The sequence below is a fragment of the Dama dama genome, chromosome 5 (genome assembly GCF_033118175.1).
Source record: "Dama dama isolate Ldn47 chromosome 5, ASM3311817v1, whole genome shotgun sequence".
NCBI lineage: Eukaryota > Metazoa > Chordata > Mammalia > Artiodactyla > Cervidae > Dama > Dama dama.
The window spans coordinates 115,617,552-115,637,109 of NC_083685.1; the positions used below are offsets into that span (position 1 = coordinate 115,617,552).

The 19,558-nt window shown below is 38.7% G+C and overlaps 1 protein-coding gene across 5 annotated transcripts in view; it reads right to left on the minus strand.

Annotated features, from left to right (window-relative positions):
* The window catches only part of KANSL1 (KAT8 regulatory NSL complex subunit 1), a 172,291-nt gene that overhangs the window by 117,600 nt on the left and 35,133 nt on the right, over window positions 1-19,558 (minus strand). For all 5 annotated transcript variants that reach the window (XM_061144289.1, XM_061144291.1, XM_061144292.1 and 2 more), the window contains one exon: window positions 9,674-11,045. In XM_061144289.1, the coding sequence (XP_061000272.1) occupies window positions 9,674-10,962 (1,289 nt within the window). In that variant the 5' untranslated portion in view covers window positions 10,963-11,045. The remainder of the gene's footprint in view (window positions 1-9,673; window positions 11,046-19,558) is intronic.

The window sequence follows — 19,558 nt, forward strand, 5'->3', positions numbered from 1 at the left end:
AAGAGCTACGTCCTTTCAGGTTTCTCCGTTTCTTCAAACAATCACCTTTCTGCTCCGGCCAAATCAGTTCCAGGATAAAAATTCAACAGTAAGGGGAGCAGTAAGGAAGAACTAGCTTTTATCATCTCCATGAGCTCAAGCAAATTATTCATCATATCTTTAGTCTTGGTCTCAACTTAAAATGAGGGTGTCACGTTCATCATCATCATATTATTATTTACCAAATGCAAACCACCTAGCAGAACAAAGGTGTGACCAATACATATTAATTCTCCTGTTTCCTTCCTTTTCTTTTTCTAGACATACCACGCGGCTTGTGGGATCTTACTTCCCTAACCAGGGACTGAACACAGGCCACTGCAGTGAGAGCAGCTAGTCCTAACCACTGGACAACCAAAAAAAACAAAACACACTCCAGCCACTTCCTAGATGATGCCCCACCCAAACCACCCAACTCCTAGTCCACAAAAGAAATGAGTAACAGGATTGTAGGTTAAGAGATATATTTGGTATGCCTTTCCTCAAAATACACCATCAAATTACTTAATATCACTTAAGTTTCTTGAATATAAAGTGCCATATTTTACATGATGTTTGGTAAATCTCTTTTCATCAATGAAATCCAAAGGACAATTTGTTTTGTTCATGCCCAGGCTGTGGGTAAACAGCCTAGATTAATATAGTCAGCCCTCTTTAACTGTGGGTTTCCCACCTAAGGTTGATTGAATCTGCAGGTACGGAGGGCTGACTGTACTAGATCATTTTATATAAGGGACCTGAGCACCCTCAGGGTTTTGGTATCTGCAGGGCTCCTGGAATCAACCCCCTGGGGACACTGAGGGACAACTGTATCCTGATTTCTTATCAGCTATGTGACATTAAGCAAGTTACTTAAACTTTTCATTCTTCAGTATGAGTCTGTATAACTAAGATAATATCACTGTGAGGGCTAAATACATTAATGCATGTAAAGAACTTTTAACATTACCTACCTCAAAGCATTCCACAAATGTAGGTTATTATTTTTTTCCCCTATCAATATATCTCAAACTATGTTGTCTGATTAGGCAAAGTTGGTTTAAAAAGTTCCCCAGCTCAACCAAATCACTTCAGTCAAAATCTTCCTGGGGTCTGGGTTTCAGGTTAGTTTAATCCCAACAGCCCTCAACTCCATCTCCTTCCGTTGGTATCTCACCAGGATGCTTCTCTCAAGCACCACGAGAACGAACAGTCAAGAGGGACTGAGGGTGAACAAGAAAATGGTCACACACACAAAAGCCATCATTCAGTTCCCCGGTTCACACCCTTTATCCTACTAAAACATTGAGAAAATGATTTAAAACAGAACTGAACCCTTCTTCCTGGTTGCCACTCCTCAGTGTCCACTTCCCACCCCCCTCAACATAATATTCTCCACAAATCCTCTTACCTGAGTAATGAATATAATCTATATGGTTGCTACACTGCTACTAACTAGGTTGCCAGAGTAACCCACAGCATTTACAATTTAACAACAATTTTTCAGCATATTCTGTTTGCAGAATAGACTTGCCAGATATTTTTATTGCTAGATTGAAACTGATTTCAAAGCAATCTTGTTTACCACTTTGGTACAGAACTTTTCATAAAAGTTATATCTGTACCAAATATAAACACAAATGTAAAATACAAAATATATAAAAATATAAAATCAAACCGTTGGGGGGACTACCCTGGTGGTCCAGTGGTTAAGACTCTGAGCTTTCAATGCAGGGGGTGCAGGTTCAATCCCTAATCAGGGAACTAGTATCCCACGTCTCAAGGCATGACCAAAAATATGTTTTAAAAAAATTATTCCTACAGGGACGTCCCTGAAAGTCCAGTAGTTAAGACTCCACATGCTCTCATTACAGGGGGCACAGGTTCGATCCCTGGTCGGGGAGCTAAAATCCAGCATGCCATACAGAGAGGCCAAAAAATAAAAATAAAAAATAAAATCAAATAGGTTAAAGGTACTACAAAGTCTTAATTAATGAGAATCAAAATTATTAAGACTTACTCTTTGTATTTATTATATACTGAATCTCTTGGTTCAAACAGCATAATTTTTCCAGATATAAAATGGAAAACAGGAAAAAGACAATGAACTGGAGTCATAAAAGGAGATGACCTTAGGCATGGATTTCTGCCTAGCCTGGAAAATATCGAAGTCCCTTGGTATGCCAGGACAACTGGTTCCAGACACCTCTCCCCATCCCTTACCAAAATCTTCAGATGCTTAAGTCTGCAGATACAAAATGGGGTAGTATTTGCATATAACCTATGTACATTGTTCTGTATACTTTAAATCATCTCTAGATTACTTAAAATACCTAACACAATGTTAATGCTATATAAAAAGTTGCCAGAGAAGTGCAAATTAAAATCCTGCTTTAAAAATAAAATAAAATAAAATACTGCTTTTTCTAAGTTTCTGCAATTTTTCCCCACAAATGTCTTCAGTTGGTTGAACCCATCAATGTGGAACCTGCAGATCCAGAGGGCTGACTGTAACTTAATCCATGTTGGTCTTTGCTCAGGGAGAAGATAAACTAATTAAAGTACTATTCATTTGAAATATAATGTGACTCCCAAGCTTTTTCTCTTCTAGTAAAACAATTTTACCTAACTGATGGAATTTAACAAGATGCTCTGCAAATGACACTGAAACCTCTGGGTATGCCCAACAGCCAAAATGTTCAAATAAAAATTACTAAAGGTGCACCGCCATTTAGTAACATCCTCCCATCTGCTCCTTCTCCATCCCAACAGCGCCATCCGATCCAGTCACACCTGTCAAAAATCTAGGAATCACTCATAACTTTCGTGCGCTCTCAACACCCATTCATCGCATGCAATCACAAGTCCTAGTCACCCTACCTCCAAAATATGCAGTGCTCTCATTCTTCCCTCCAAAGGCTGAGTTCCCATTGTCTCACCGAGCTTACCACAACAGTCTACTTCCCAAAGTCCACATCCACTCTCCTCTTACAAAGAGTAAGAGGGAATCTTAAAAAAAACAAAACCCAATGATAAATAGAGTGTCAACGGTGTCACAATAGAATTTTAAACTAGAGATCACCTATAAGCCTACCTGTATGACCAAGCCTCTAGCAACCTCTCTGGTTTCATTTCTCATTACTCTCCTCACACTTTGCACCATTTTCAAAGGTAGCAAGCACCCCCCATTCCCAAAGCCTTAGCACAGGCTGTTTTCTCTCTCTCTTACACATCTCCTCTCCTCTTCACCACCAATTCCTTGTCATCATTCAAGTCTCAAGTTACATGCAACTTGACTTCAAGATACTTGTTAGGACATCCCCACCCATCTTAGATGTTCCTAATATGCACCATCTCAGCACTCCAAACTTTGCTTCTATGGCACCCACAACCATTATAAATATGCCATTAACTATATGATCACTTGCTTAAGTATTTAATTAATCGCTCTTTCTAACCAGTTTACCCACGAGGACAGGGCAGCAATTGTGTTTCTCTTACTCACCACTATATATCCCTAGGACCTCAGCACAGAGTAGGTGTTCAGTACCTCTAATAAACAAATTAATCAATTCCCAAAGTCTCCAAGGTAAGGCTTCAAGGCCTCTCTGCATAGCTCAGTCTCTCCTTCTCTGTTTACATAGGACTGCTTGGAAAGCCATTTCCTGATTTTTAACAGTTGCTGGAACTTATAAGGTATACAGAAGCCTTCATTTTTAAGACCCTAGTAAAGAACTTGGATCCTCATGAACTATAAGGGTTATTCTACAAGTTGTGTTCTCATAGTCAGTTACCCAAGCTTGAAACTTCAATTATCTATGATGATCCCTCCCTGTTTTACCCATACAGCCTTTGTTACTAATCCCATTAAATCCATTTCTGCACCATCCTCTGGAATCTTCTCTTTTCCTTTTTACACTACAATTATCACACTTAACTTGTGATGCTGCTGCTGCTGCTGCTAAGTCACTTCAGTCATGTCTGTGCGACCCCATAGACGGCAGCCCACCAGGCTCCACCGTCCCTGGGATTCTCCAGGCAAGAACACTGGAGTGGGTTGCCATTTCCCTCTCCAATGCATGAAAGCGAAAAGTGAGAGTGAAGTTGCTCAGTCGTGTCCGACTCTTCACATCCCCATGGACTGCAGCCCACCAGGCTCCTCCGTCCATAGAATTTTCCAGGCAAGAGTACTGGAGTGGGTTGCCACTGCCTTCTCCGTAACCTGTACTACTAGATCTCTAAAATGTCTCCACTCTAGCCACCAAAAAGCCCTTAGCCACTCAGCCTCTGTCCTCTCTGATTATGCCATACCTACCTCATTAGGCCATAACCAAAAGACAACTTTCTATCAATATCCTAGCCAGCCTTCAAGGCTCATTTCTACTATCCTTTCTTTCCAGTTCCATCAACCAGTTGTAATCTCTTCCTATTTTATGTCTTATCACCCAACATTTACTATGTATTAGTACATGCCAGGCACTGTTCTAAGTATTCATCTTTATCTCCCATGTCTCCAATACACCTCAAAATTATATACTTTCTGTGCACAGAAATTCAGTTTATTTACCTATGACACTTCTGATGTCTTACATGTTTGTTCATAAGTACTTACAAATGATCACTTTAAAAGAATATAGTTGACCCTTAAACAACACGGCTTTAAACTGTGCACATTCACTTAGACGCAGATTTTTTTCAACAGTTACTATGATCTGTGGTTGGCTGAATCCAGAGAGAGAGAGAGAGGCTGGGCATCACTAATCCCAGTGTTGTTCAAGGGTCAACTGTACAATTTTACAACTGCTCAATTTTACAGAATGAAAACACCAATCCGAAGGCAACAGCAAACATCTGGAACATCTAGATCTGCAGCAAATGAGTAGCCCCCAAATTCCTGCTGCCTAACTTCCTGCCTTCAGAATCATACAAGAAGCACCAAGAATAATTCTCACTACCTATGTAACTTCTCAGAAAAAAAGGGGGAAGGAGGAGAAGATGGAGAAAACACAAATTCCTATTTCAGCCACTGGATGTCATATGCATGCTAGCAGAAAAACCTGGGGCATTCAATCAAAGGTGATTAGATTAGAACAAGGTGTTTGGCAAGTCAAAGTTCACTTAGCGCCAAAGTAACTTCTCTAAGAACATGATAGAATTATTCCCACAAATGTATCACACCCAGTAAAATATACAATAATCATTTTAATGGATTATGGGGTGGCAAGGGCTGGGGGGACATAGGTAGTAAAAGAATCAAAGCTCTAAGTCAAAGTCAAGAAAGCCATTTTGTTTCAAGGTATCCCAGTGACTCACAGGGAACTTTGCCTCAGATTCCCCAAATGCAAAAAGATGATGATGAGAAAAGCTCCATCAATGTTAAAGATAGAGTTGTCACAATTCAAAGCAGTTTAAGCCTTGGAGATCAGTTTCCTCATTTTTATTAGGAAAGTGGTAACAAAGCTAGTCTATGGTAAAGAAGGGTTAGATGTTAGGCTTCCAGCTAATAGATCTCTCACTCCCATCATTCTGCCAGAGGAGAAGGAACATGAAAAGAAGGACAAATCAAGTTGACTGCCATCCTTGGCAACATCATCTGTGTATACTTAACAAATTCTAGCAGGAGCTACAACACAAAGCATTCCATAGTACTTAAAAAGCAAAACCTATGAACACACTAGTTATGATACAGTGAACTCTTCATAAACTCCAAAAGGATGAAATTCCTCAGAAATAAAGCAAAGTCACTGCAATCAAGACAATCCAAAATTCAAATAACTTCTTTCACTAAACTGAACATCTAGTTTACTTTTACTCAACTCTGATCAGAACAGACTCCAGGAAGCTATCAAACAAATGCAACAAAATTTAGAATAAATTAAACAAACAAACAAAAAACCCATGAAAATAAAACAAGAACAGGAAGAGTAAACTGAAGCCAAGAATGAGGCTTAAAAGAAAAAAAGTACAACAGTAAGAACCCACAAGCTGTTGATCTAAAGACACATTTAATCTCTGGAAAAATTTTTTTTCTTTACAGGTACTTACTACAAAAGTTTATAACTACAAGGGTAAGAAAATGAAAACCAAATTGAGCAAAATTAAGTATGGGTCCAGGAATTCATAACAAAATAGCAGTACAAAACTTAGATATGAAAAGAAGAAATACAAAGAAAAACTAAATTGAAGAAGAGTGTGGGAGCACAAGCGCACACTCAACAGTTCTATTATACAACACATGAGGTAACTAAATGCTTTTATTTCTACATCCACAATTAAGAACCAAACACTGAGGTATTTATTGAAACATATAGCTTCCTTTCTAGTCCCTCATTCAAGATGATGATGTTTTTAAAAAGAATGAAATAATGCCATTTGCAGCAATGTGGACAGACCTAGAGATTATTCATATTAAGTGAAGTCAGATGAGAAAGACAAATACCATATATCATTTATATGTGGGATCTTAAAATAAGTTACAAGTGAATTTATTTACAGAACAACTCAACTTTGTAGAAAACAAACTTATGATTCCAAAGGGGAAAGAAGGTGGGAGAGGGATAAATTATGAGTCTGCAATTAGCAGATACAAATACTACATATAAAATAGATTTTTAAAAAAAAAAGTCCTACTGTTGTATAGCACAAGGAACTAGATTCAATATCCTATAATCATCCATAATGGAAAAACTATGAAAAAAAAATACATATGTATAATGTTATATATAATGGAATATGTATGTATAATGGAATCACTTTGGTGTATACCAGAAATGAACACATTATAAGTCAAACAATTTATACCTCAATAGAAAGAATTTAAGATGATGTTTCAATTCCTGCTCATCCCACAGTGATGTTACTAAACAATAATATAGGTCAAACCCAATGTAGTGCAGAATTTCCAAAGAAGTAGGTACATGGACCAAGACAGGAAGATATATATATATAAAACATTTTCAGATGATCGTCTAAAAAGCTTACAACAGAAAGGTGTAACAATTTTTAAACTAAACATAAAATAAGTTAACCAGAAAAAATTAAATCAAGGAAAAAGAAAATACTTCTCTTCTGCTGACTCATCCAGCTATATTAGAATTCACTAATTGTAAAAAAAGAAAAAAAAATGATAAACATGTAATTCTTGATAATATATAAAACCAATCATTCTGCTACTGGACAGCATGTGCCTAGGACTTACAATAAATTACAGATTTTTCCTCTTTTATTAAAAAGTTAGGAAAAACACAAATGAATTCTTGGTGAAAGCTTGTAATTTTCAGAGAATCATCTTCCACTTGTAATTTAAGCAACATCACTTAATAACAATTCAAGTCTTCTCTAGTAAATATTTTCATTATGGCCACCAGACTAAATCTAGTGACTTTATCTCTGACAGTACTTCAACAAGGGAGTGAAATACTAGACAAGCTATTCAAAGATGTAAAAAGTTGAAATTCACCAGCTGGGTCAAGCCCCTAAAGACTTAACTAACTTCTTATTCCAGGACTTAAGAATTATAAATGCAGTTATGAGATTTGGGAGGGACTTTAAATCACAAAGAAAAGGTTTCTCTGCATCCAAAGAACAACTTCTTTTTCTTTTTTAATCAAAATGCTAACTCCACTTTCACTGGCCAGTTGTTGAAAGCCTTTAAAATACTCAGGTGGTCAACAAACACCCTGGTTAAATACTAGCCTTTGGAGTCAATCTGGTGACCTTGCTTAAAACAACAAGTTAAAAGTATTTGCACTTTATTAGTGGCTTTAATTTAAATTCATATATATCATAATTTGCAAAAGGATATTGACTTGACAGTACTTCTAGCGCCCGAATCATCCTTACTTTAATATGATCTGAAGCATGGAAATTCAACTTTTAAAAGCATTCTTAAACTGATCCCAAAAAGTTTCCTAAAATAATCCCTTTGCTGTCTTTTTAATTTACATCCTTCCAATCAACAAAGCATTGTGAGAAGAATGCCCAAACCTAAGCAGGTGGACTAAGAGGTCTTTTGAAGTCAATAGACTTCACGATGTAAAAAAAAAGTTCTTTCATAGGCATTCTGATTTCACTGGATTGGAATGTTACCCACAACATTACCAAAACTTAGAAATGTTGCCAATACAATGTCTCTCGAAAACATTAAGCTTATAGATTCTAGATGTTTTTCATCAAATACACAAAATAAGTACAGGAAACTTTAAAGACTTCAACTACACTATCTTACACAAAATCACTCAAACAGAATATTCAACTGTTGACAAGGTTGCTTAAAACTGCAGTTTATGTAGCAAAGTCAGTGGTGATAATGCCACAAATATTGGCAAGCTGACTGAAGCTACTAATCCATTTAAGGAAAAGTAACTATGTTACAGCAATGCTCTGAAATTTATTTGCTTTAGACCTGAATATAGAAGTAGACTCTTGACTCTTGAGCACAGTAAGCTTACAAGTGATAACGGCACTTGGTCTACAAGGGAAAAAATTCAGCAAGATTATCCAGATTTTTTTCACTCAAACCAGAAACATAAACCCAAATTTCATACTCAGATACAGTGTTATCCATGTTTATAACTGGGAGGAAAAAAAAACGGAAATCTACTTATGCTCAGAAGCATAGCTGTCTCAACAAAGTTTCCAGTGAAAATCTTAAGTCACCTTTTTATTACAGGCAAGGGACAGTCAACTATTCCAACATAGCCACCTACTTCAGTCTTCTCTAGCAATCCAAACTTTACAACATTCCCACCCAAAGAGGATCTACTAGTCAACGCTCCTGCCCTCTTTTCCAACTACTCCTGTTTCCCTCTCTCATGAAGTCTAGATAAACAAAGATCTATCTTTAAGGAGATATACTGTACTTTCTTATCTTAGAGCTGAATGCAGGACCAGGAGGTAAAAGCATGTATGTCTCTACCAGGTCTATGTAAAGTGCCACAAAGAACTTATGGAGAATTTTCCTCAACCCATTTTGAAAATCCAGTAAGAATTTATCCCAAATATATCAATACATTTAACTTAGTTGAAAGAAAATAAAACCCAAACCTTTGATAAAGGTTTCTTTTAGGAAGAGAATCAGGTTGTGACAGCATATCATGCCTGGAGACAACCTACAAAATACTCTGAAGCACTCCCTGATTATTAGTCCTTATTTCTTTTATAAGGAAATCTCAAATGCCAAAATTGAAAACCAGGTACATTCTCTGCTGAAAGCTCAATTAAAAGCAACCATAAACTCCAGAGAACTTAACTAGGTCAACTAAACTTTTGCCCCACTTACTAGAAACAACAATCTGAAGTCAAGCCTCAGAAACTTACAAAACATCCTACATATGGTTTCAAAAAAAACCTAATTATTCACTGTGAAAGAAGAATGGGTAGTTTTACAAACTGAAAGTCTTCTAGTTTTCTCTTACTAAGATTTCAATGGGAAACCAGCAGCTTTTACCCTACAGCAACACAAAACCAAAAATACCTTCTATTTCTTCAATAGCAGGTATATATGTACCCCGCTACCTAAAATTAGGAAAAAGACAAATAGATTCTAAGCACCCATCATAAAAGAAGTCCTGTCTTCCCATGATGGGAATTCGCCAAGTCTTTCTCCCTTGTCCAAATGTTTCTGAAAAATGACATTATGCATGATTCTACTCACAGGGGTACGTGGCGCTGCTCAGGGTCAGCTCTGGTCAGTTCTTCCTCTTCGATATCAGACTCTCCTCCTGAACTACTGTCTGTGATGTCGGAATCAAATGCTCGTTCACTGCACCTCAAGTTGGCTATACCACTGGCTGTAAATCTCTCCAATTCTTCTGAAATCGAATCACTTTTCAGGAAGTTGCTAAGTCCCTCTGAAGCAGCGGTCTCACTGGCAGCTTTTCTCAATGCAGCTTCAGCCTTTCGAGTCAGCATCAACTGGCTCCGGGGCCTCAAAGATTCCAAGTTTGGTAGCTTGCTTAAAGTTTTCTCTAAAAATCCACCCAGCTGATGCTGTATGTGCCTCTCCACCTGCTTGGCTTGCACAACCTGTAAGCGCTTCTGTAACCTGCGGGCCCGGCTCTCAATGTCAGCCTGCCGTCGCAGTAAAGCTGTTATCCTGATGTCAGAATCTAAAGCACTGGAAAGGATGGAAGACAGGGGAGACTTTTTACCCTCTAACTTGACACCCCCCACGTTAGAACTGGAGTCTGTGTCAGGTGATAACCTACTGCTTCCTTGAAGTGCCGGCTGTTCCATGGAATTTACAGAAGGTTTGTTTGCAGTGCTATTATTGCTAAATACAGTTGTATGTTCTACATCAAGGCTTCTATGTGGAAGAGTGCAATTGGTCATACCCCCTTTCAAGTCCCCAGATTCAGATGCCACCACTTCACCCCCCTGAAGAGAAGATGAAGTGAGAGCCCGTTTTCCCCCATTAAGGGGACTGGAATTGTCATGATCAGAATGTGTTGAACTTTTAGTCAATTTCTTCGCCAACCCATTTACAGGTGCTTGTGGCAGAGCTGTCTGACCACTTGTATTCATGGTTCTAAGATTTTCTAAGGAAAACTCCAAAACTTGCTGTCTTCCCAACAGCTCAGCTCGGAGTTCATAGGACTGAGATAAGAGAGGGTGAGATTTGAGTACTGTCTGCTTGCTGAAGACACCTTGCAACTTCAGTGATTCCTTTGAGGGAACAGATGTGACATCGGAGCAGAGATAAGACGCCACCAGCGGCTGCAGCTTTCCCAAGTCTTCCTTGGCAGGGTTATTCCGGAAGTCTAGACTGGGGTCCTCTGCGGCAATGGCTTTTCTTTTGGTTCCGTTGGCAGCAATAAGGATGTTGGCGTTGCCGTTATTCTCGGCACTGCCAGGGGACAAAGTGGAGGATGGGGGAGCCAGTTTGAACCGGATATGGTGTGTTTCAGCTGCTGCGTCAGTGAGAGCGGGCGCCATCGCAGCCATTCAGCACAGAGAGACAGGAAGTCCAGCCTCTCCCGGTGCCGAGGCCAGCTCCACAGCCCCTTACCGCCTCCCCAGAGAACAGACTAGAAGAGAAAGAAGAAAAGGAAGTTAGAAATACAAACACATTAGAAAACAACACACATGTTTTTAATACAAACATTATGGAGGCTGTTAGCCAAACTGTCTTCAAAAAGAAAACACTCAAACCTAAAGGGGAGGGTGTTGGGGCGGGGCCACAACTCTTCTACAAAAGAATCAATCCCATCCTTCCTTTTAGTCACTTGTTACCATACACTGAAAGCAGTCACAGACTCTTAAAGTCAAATCACCTGCATTTAAAAGAAAAATAGCTTTAAAACTTCTTGAAACTAGTGAATTTAAAGCAAATATATCAAACTAAACACCAGGAATCAAACAGAAAAGAAGTAGTAAGAACTCCTCGTTCCCTACCCAAAGTCTGTATGCCAAATGTCTGTACATTTCTGGCCAAAGGATCCAATGTTTGTCAGTTTCTCACTTCTCTGTAAGATAGATCATACTAAAAGCTTTACTGTATCACTCCTGTAATGCCAGTTTATTTCATCAATTTTCTTTCCTTTCCACTGTCCTCAGTATGGCCCACCTCTCAAATTAATTGCCCAATGTGTCTCTTTTCTTCACAACTTCTTGAAAGAATAGTTATAAATAGCTGCCTCTGCCCTTCTCGCTCTTCTGTAATCTGCCTTCTACTCCTACGGCTCTGGCAAAGGTCACAAGCAATCTCATTATCAAATCCCATGCTCAAGTCTCAGTCCCCATTCTATCTGACTTCTCTGAAGCATTAGGTAGTGCTGACCACCCCATTCTTCCGGAAATTCTTCCTTCCCGATGTCCTTGACAACAAGGTCCCTTCTGCCCTCTTCCCTCTCAACTCACTTCCTTGGCAACAATCTTGATAGCAATGTGTAAGTCCTCTGGTCGCTCAGAAAAACACGTTCAGCTGCACTAATCAACATCCTCACCTCTAGGTACCTCAAGCCCCCTGAAGCTCAAAACTGAATTTCTTTTTACTTCTTAGCCAGTTTTATCATCACAGGCAATTGCTTTCACCAAGTAACCCCAGTTAAAAACCTCAGCAGTGTGCCTCTATTCTTCATCCCTTTTGATTTATCTGGTCTGAGAGTAAAAGGAAATCTATGTAAAGAACTAAGCCAGCAGGTACTAAAGTGTGGCCTACACATTTCTTGAGAGTTCAAAGACCATTTCAGAGGTCCACAAGATCAAACTTTTCATAATAGTATTAAACATTACTTGCCTTTTTCCATAGTGCTGACGTTTGCGATAAGGATGCAAAGACAAGTCTGAGCAAAATTGCTGGTACCTTAGCAAAAATCAAGAGCAGAGGTACCTAACTGTACTAATAGCCTCTGGTCACTGTATTCTTTACTCATTTAGTTAAAAAATAAAAGTTTTTTTAAAAGATTATAATGACCTTTGATATCCTTGATGAAATACAGAAATTATGAACTTTATTAAATCTCCACTCAACTCTTCAGTGCATGTGTATACGCGTATCTAAATATTCTGTGCAATGAAAGGTAAAGTACACATAAAGCACTTCTACTGCCTTAAGAAAACTGAGTTACAAGTTGAACTAGAAGCTTCTTCCATGTAATACTATTTTTACTTGGCAGAACAACTGACAAACTATGATTATACAGACTTTTGAATATTGAGCAGACATCTTCTTGCAAATTAACAAAGTGAACCTAATCACTTCAAGGAAACCCAATATGAGGTCTGTTGCCAATGATAAAATCCGAGTTTTTATGCAAAAATAAGTATTTTGAAAATGTGTATCCACCACCATGAACTTGGAACATTTCCCCAATACTTAAAGTCATTTCTGATTAAACAGACTACTGCTGATACTAGTGAACGAGAACTGGATACCACATAATGAAATGTGTCAACCTTTTGGAAGATCTGGAGAACTCTGTCAATGACCAAATGACCAATGTTCCTTAGAAACTAGTGCATGGGTAAAAGTAAGTGCAAGACAGACCAAATGGATTAATCTGACAGAGTATGAAAAGCTCACTGATACGGCTTTAGATTCCACGGTGCAGCTAACCTTTATGAAATTACTACTTGTCAAGTTTGGGCAGTGTCAAAGGATATGCACACTTTAAAAGGCTAAAAATACTTGTCTCTTTTCCAAACTACACATTTGTATGAGGTCAGATTTTCTGTACATACTTCCAAAACAACATTATCACAACAGAATGAATGCAGAAGGAGATATGAGAACCCAGCTGTTTTCTATTAAGCCAGACATTAGAAAGATCTGCAAAAATGTAAAATAATGCCATTACCACTTAATTTTTGTTCTGATAAAAGTTATTATCCATAATATGTAATAGATTATTTTTAAATGAATTACTTTTTTTTTCCTTTAATTTGTGGCCGCACTGCCCAGCTTTTAGGACCATAGTTCCCCCACCAGGGACTGAACCCATGCCCTAGGCAGTGAAAGCAGAGTCCTAATCACTGGATCACCAGGAAGTCCCAGTAAATAATTATTCCTTAAATTTCTCAAAGTTTCTAATCAACTATTAATAACCCACCAAAGTTCTTTGTGGTTTTCGACATTTTTTAAAAGTGAAAAGGGGCCTTGAGACCAAAAAGTTTGTGCATCACTGAACTAAAAGCAACCTCCTCCTCCCTCAAAAAAATGAGGGCAACTTCCATTTTGGTCAAACATTTTATCTTTAGATAAAAATCAACATAGGATGGTAAGCCGTGTAGTACTACACTAAGACTTTACAGGATGACAATTCAAATCATTAATATCAAAATATTTAAGTAAATGACTGAGAAAAGTGTTAGTTGTCAGTCGTGTCCAACTCTTTGATACTCATGGACGGTAGCCCACCAGGTTCCTCTGTCCATGGGATTCTCCAGGCAAGAATACTGGAGTGGATTGCCATTCCCTTCTCCAGGGGATCTTCCCAACCCAGGGATTGAACCTCAGTTTCCTGTACTGCAGGCAGACTTCACTGTCTGAGCTACCAATACACTTACATGTCAAACATGTCTACCACTCTACGTTAATTGCCAAAAATTTCTCACTCTAAGCTTATAATGCCTTTAACAAACAACCTATATTCATTAAACTAGACCTTCTAAGGATTAGAGTTTTACCCTTATGGACTTGCTGGCATACAGCATTCTGTGTAACTGTTTTATGTCCACTTTTCCTATTTTTGATTTTAAATTTATAAGTAATTCCTAATGTAATTTAAAAAATAGCTGTATTATTACATTGGTTCAATTGACAGATGAACCAATGTAATAAGCTCTTCATTCAAAATACCTTGAGTCAATTTAATAACAGGAAAAGCATTTTCCACCATAAACAAAAACCACTATCTGATCTTCCAATCAACTCAGTATCCTCTTTCAAACTGATAACAGTATACAGCTGGTACTAGCCATGCAAATGGCAACCCATTTCAATACTCTTGCCTGGAGAATCCCATGGACACAGGAGCCGGCAAGCTACAGTCCACAGGGGTGCAGAGTCGGACATGCCTGAAGTGACTTAGCACTAGCTGTGCAAGGAGGCACGTTATCACTGTCAGATGATTAATACAATGAGCGAGAGGAGTATATGGCAGCCTACTGCCCAAAAGCATGACACTCTGTCTCGCAATCACAGGAAGCAGCCTCCCTCGGGACCCAAGCAAGGACACAGATGTTACACAGCTTCCACAAAACGTATGGAAAACCCATGCTCGCCCAGCACACATAAAAAGTGGGTTGTAATTAACATCACACCACAGAAGGTACTTAAGCAATCAACATTCCAAAGTCATTTCAGAATTATTTAGTTCTTTAAAATCTGCAACTTAAAGAAAAATCTACTGACTCAAATCCCACCTCTTTCAATATTTCTCTGACCCTCTGAAAGCACATCTGAGAACTCGATATTAATCATATACGCCTCAAAGGCAAATGTATCTTGCTCACACTCCCTCCTTGGTCTCAAAATCCCCATGGAGTGCAATGAAAAGAGTAGTTACTAAACAATTTTTCTCAATAAACAGGGAAGGGGAAAAGTGATGTCTTCAGAAGAAATTCCATTCCTAACTCCTAAATCTTTATCTTTCTATATCAAAACTGCTAAAAAAAATATATATATACTGGACTCTACACCCGCCTCCCTTCACTGACTTGAAATGCTGTGCTGAGATGCAATATCACTCCCCACCCCCAAGCCCAGTCACAGGTAAGAGGAGTAGGTCCAGGTTCACATCTGGCTCCACCCATATTTAAATCATTTAACTATTTTGTTCCCTCAACTTCTTCATCTGCAAATAACAGAGCTGACCTCAGAAGGCTGCAGAAATGATTACATAAAATACTTTCAATTACTTAACTTAGTGCCTGGCACAAGAGCCCATTATTTGCACTATTATTATAACCTATGGAGAAAAAGCAAATATTACTAAAACAAAAAACTGTTAAGTAGGAAAAAAGGTGTTAAAAAATAAAATTAATACCATGACCTCATTTCAGTTTTAAAAAGTAGGTGATAAGATTCTTTTGTTTTTTTATTTTCTGGCTTATGTAATGTCTCCACCATAAACACAAATTGCTTGTATAATACAAGGGAAGAAGGCAAAAATAATGTAAATTTTAAAAGAGTCAAAAAAAAATGTGATTAAGGCAAAATGTCACAAAAACATTCTTAAATTTAATATGAGCAAAATGTTGATTGAAACAATTCCCATCCCACTTAAATCCCAAAAACGTTGTAGTGACTCAACAATTTAGAGCAGAGACAAACTGTCTACTTAAGGAGTGTTACAGAAACAGCACAGCAGCTTTTGATAAATCACCCTTCTCCAAAGAATACAAAACATTAAAAGCTATAACTTATTAATCCTCAGTACAAGCTAAGTGTTAGATTTCTGGCTGCGATTTTAATTTCCAATTCACTGGTGGGACAGATAGTAAAGTTACATCGTACATTCAGAATAAAGAAACCTAAAATATTCCAACTTTGAGTTCATCTAATAAACCACAATCTGACCAAAAAAAAAAAAAAGATGGGACCTAATGCACCTGCAGCCACCGACATAAATTATGATTCAACAGTAAGCTTAAGAGACAAAAGAAGGGCTATCTTATCAGAGTCCTTTAAAAGGCTATGAAAATTTGAGCTAGCTAATTAACAGTGTCCATCCCAGTCAGATGGAAAAACTTCCCTGATGAGATTCACAATGCACTTCATTATACTGAATACTGCTCAAATATTTGCACCTCTAACAAATAAACATCTTTTTTTTATTATATTAATATCGTGCAGAACACTGTTCTGAGAAATATAAGTTAGAATAAAGTTCAAATACATGACTTCTAAGGCCCCTTCCTGTATATATGATTTTCTTATTATAAACGGCAATATAGATTCAAGAGCAAACTTCCACCTAACATAAGTAACACTCTGGAAGCCAAAGTATATCCCTAAGACAGAGTTTCTCAACCTCAGCACTACTGACTTGTGCGGAGTAATTTTTTGCTATGGGGAATGGGGTCTCTCCTGTGTCCAGGTGGTTTAGCAGCATCCCTGGCCTAAATGCCCACTGCACCCTCCTAGAAATTATGACAACCAAAAATGCCTCCAGACATGCCAAATGTCCCCAAGGGGGCAAAATCACCCCCCCCCCCAATTAAGAGGCACTCTCTAGAGAGAGATTCTGTATCTACAGATGTATATACATACATATATATTTCTAAACATAGATTTCCAGAAATCATACATATCTGGCTGCTTCAAATAGTGGAAGTCACAAACTAACTCCACACCTACAAACGAAAGCCACACCTTACTCCCTTGTAACTTCCCAAGACTGGACTCCGGTTACTCAAGAATAAATTGGCAGCATCCACCTTGCAAAAATGCTGATTAGCTGCCAAGGCCCAAAGAGAAGGGTCTGGACATTTGGGTGGCCAACAACCGCACTTGCACTGAAAACAGAAGCAAAAATCAGATGGGGAAGAAAAACTTGCCCATAATGTGGTTTCTACTAACCTCGTTCCACCATTACCTCATTACTCCGTACAAATGGAAAGAAGACACAGGAAGGATGGTTAGAGAAGGGTGTGTGAAGTTATCAAAATTTAAGCTGAAGCTTCAAAATTAACTAAAATTTCATTTATGCAAAAGGCTGAGGCAAAAGAAGGTAATGGGGCATTCCAGTGAGAGGAAAAGGTATGGGAAAAGCGGACATCTGGAGATTAGAAGAAATTATCAACTTGTCTGAATTATAAAGCATATTTTAACAAGAGGAAACACTACAGAAAAAGGTGAAAACGCAGTCTGAAGCCAGATCATTAATGGACAACCTTCAAAAGCCAGTTTTTACTCAGACTTAAAGGCAGCAGAAAATCATGAACGGTTTTTCGTATGTGGAGTGACACACGAGAACTGTGCTGCGGAGACCAGCTGTATAGGATGGATTAAAAGAAAGTACAAAGGCAAAGGCCAGTGAAGAAGCTACTGCAATAATCTAGACAGGATACAACAAGAACTTACAACTAAGGTGGTCACCACAGCAGAAGTGTCAAAGTCTCCTCCAGGTTTCGGAAGTCTGCAGAAGAACCAAGTAAGCGACGCAAATAGGAAAGCTCTTAATGAAACAAAAAGGTTGCCATTTCCTTCATAATTTCAGCTTCTTTACGATAAAATCCTCCCATTTATTTCTTATAATGCTGTTCAGGTTGAGAGGCAGGGGGAACCATTTAGGTTTGGTATATCCTCTCCATTCCTAACAGTACCAATTCAAACCCAGCCCGGATGCTCACACCTAAATGATCTTAAGAGCTTCCTGACTTAACTCTCAGTCCTCTAATCCAGCGGTCCCCAACCTTCTGGTCAACAAGAACCGATTTTGTGGAAGACAGTTTTTCCACGGCCCAGGCGTGGGGGAGGGGATGGTTTCGCTGTGACTCAAGCACATGACACTCACTGGGCACTTTACTTCATCTGTGATCTAAGGCTGCCACTGATCTGGCAGGGCCACAGCCCGGAGGTAGGGGCTCCCTGTCTAATCCATTCCATACTTTTTTATCACTTCACTTCTCTACTCAAGAATAGTTCCTAGTACACTTCTCATTAGTCCAAATTCTCCAAGGTGAAATTTTAACATCGAAACAAATGCATCAATTGGCATGGACCTAGAAACCGCCCCCAGATTCAACTCATCATTTTTGCCTATGCTGTTGCCTCTAACTGAAGGCCCTTCTACCCTTTGAGCCCAAAATTTAATATGCCAATACACAACATCTCCACAAAAACTTTTCCAGACTATTCAGACTCACATAACTTTCTTCCTGCTTAAATTGTACAATGCACTTAAAAGTCACCACTCAATTAAAATTATCTGAATGTTCCCCTAGTTGTCAATTTGTTAACTCTATTTCAAAACTGGGAAAGTCCCTTAATATCTTTCTTTGCATGCTCACTAACTTTACCAAGATAGAGTACCTGGAACATAGTAAGCACTGTGAGCACTTACTGACAGGCTTACAGCAGTCAAAAAGACCCAGAGGTAGGCTTTTCAAGCATAAGACTGTGCTAAGCAGAGAAAGATGAGGAAGTACCAATCAAGAAACTGACACAATTGAAATAATAGGCAAGGATTTGGGACATGATCCACAGAACAACTTGAATGAAGCAGGTGGTTGGTACACGCACAGCTTCTTGAGAAAGAGGGAAAAAGCAGCTTTGTGATCAAGTACCAAAAGTTACATTATGGAACACACTGGCAAGTTTTTCTTTTACAAATGTAGATTTGTTACAGAATACAAGAGGGAGTGGGAGGCAAATTTTTTTTCATAAAACAAAGAAATGAGGTGGATCTCACCACCCCAGTTCCTAACACTTTCCTATGCCAACAGGGCAGTGCTTCTTAAGTTTTATTATTATTAAGGGAATCACAGCTCTGGCTGGAGAATAGATTGTTATTATGACCGCTGTTCACCAACATTAACTGACCCTTTATGGTGTCAGTCACTGTGCTAAGCGTTTTACATATACACCCTCATTTAATTATCACAGTAACAGTGTGAGATGCACATGTGCTCAGAAGTAGCATGCCCAAGACCGCACCACTACTAAGCTACAGAAGCAGGATTCCAATCCAAATCTCTAAGTGAATAGTGAAAGTCCCTCAGCCGTGTCTGACTCTTTACGACCCCATGACTATACATACAGTTCATGGAATTCTCTAGACCAGAATACTGGAGAGGGTAGCTGTTCCCTTCTCCAGGGGATCTCCCCAACACAGGGATCGAACCCCGGTCTCGCGCATTGCAGGTGGATTCTTCACCACCTCAGTCACCAAGGAAGCCCAAGAATACCTGAGTGGGTAGCCTATCCCTTCTCCAGCGGATGTTCCCAACCCAGGAATCGAACATCTCCTGCACTGCAGAGATTCTTTACCATCTGAGCTACCAGGGAAGACCCATGCTTATTTTTTTTTAGTTTATTTTTTATTGAAGTATAGTTATTACAATGTTGTGTTGGTTTAGTTGCTAAATCATGTCT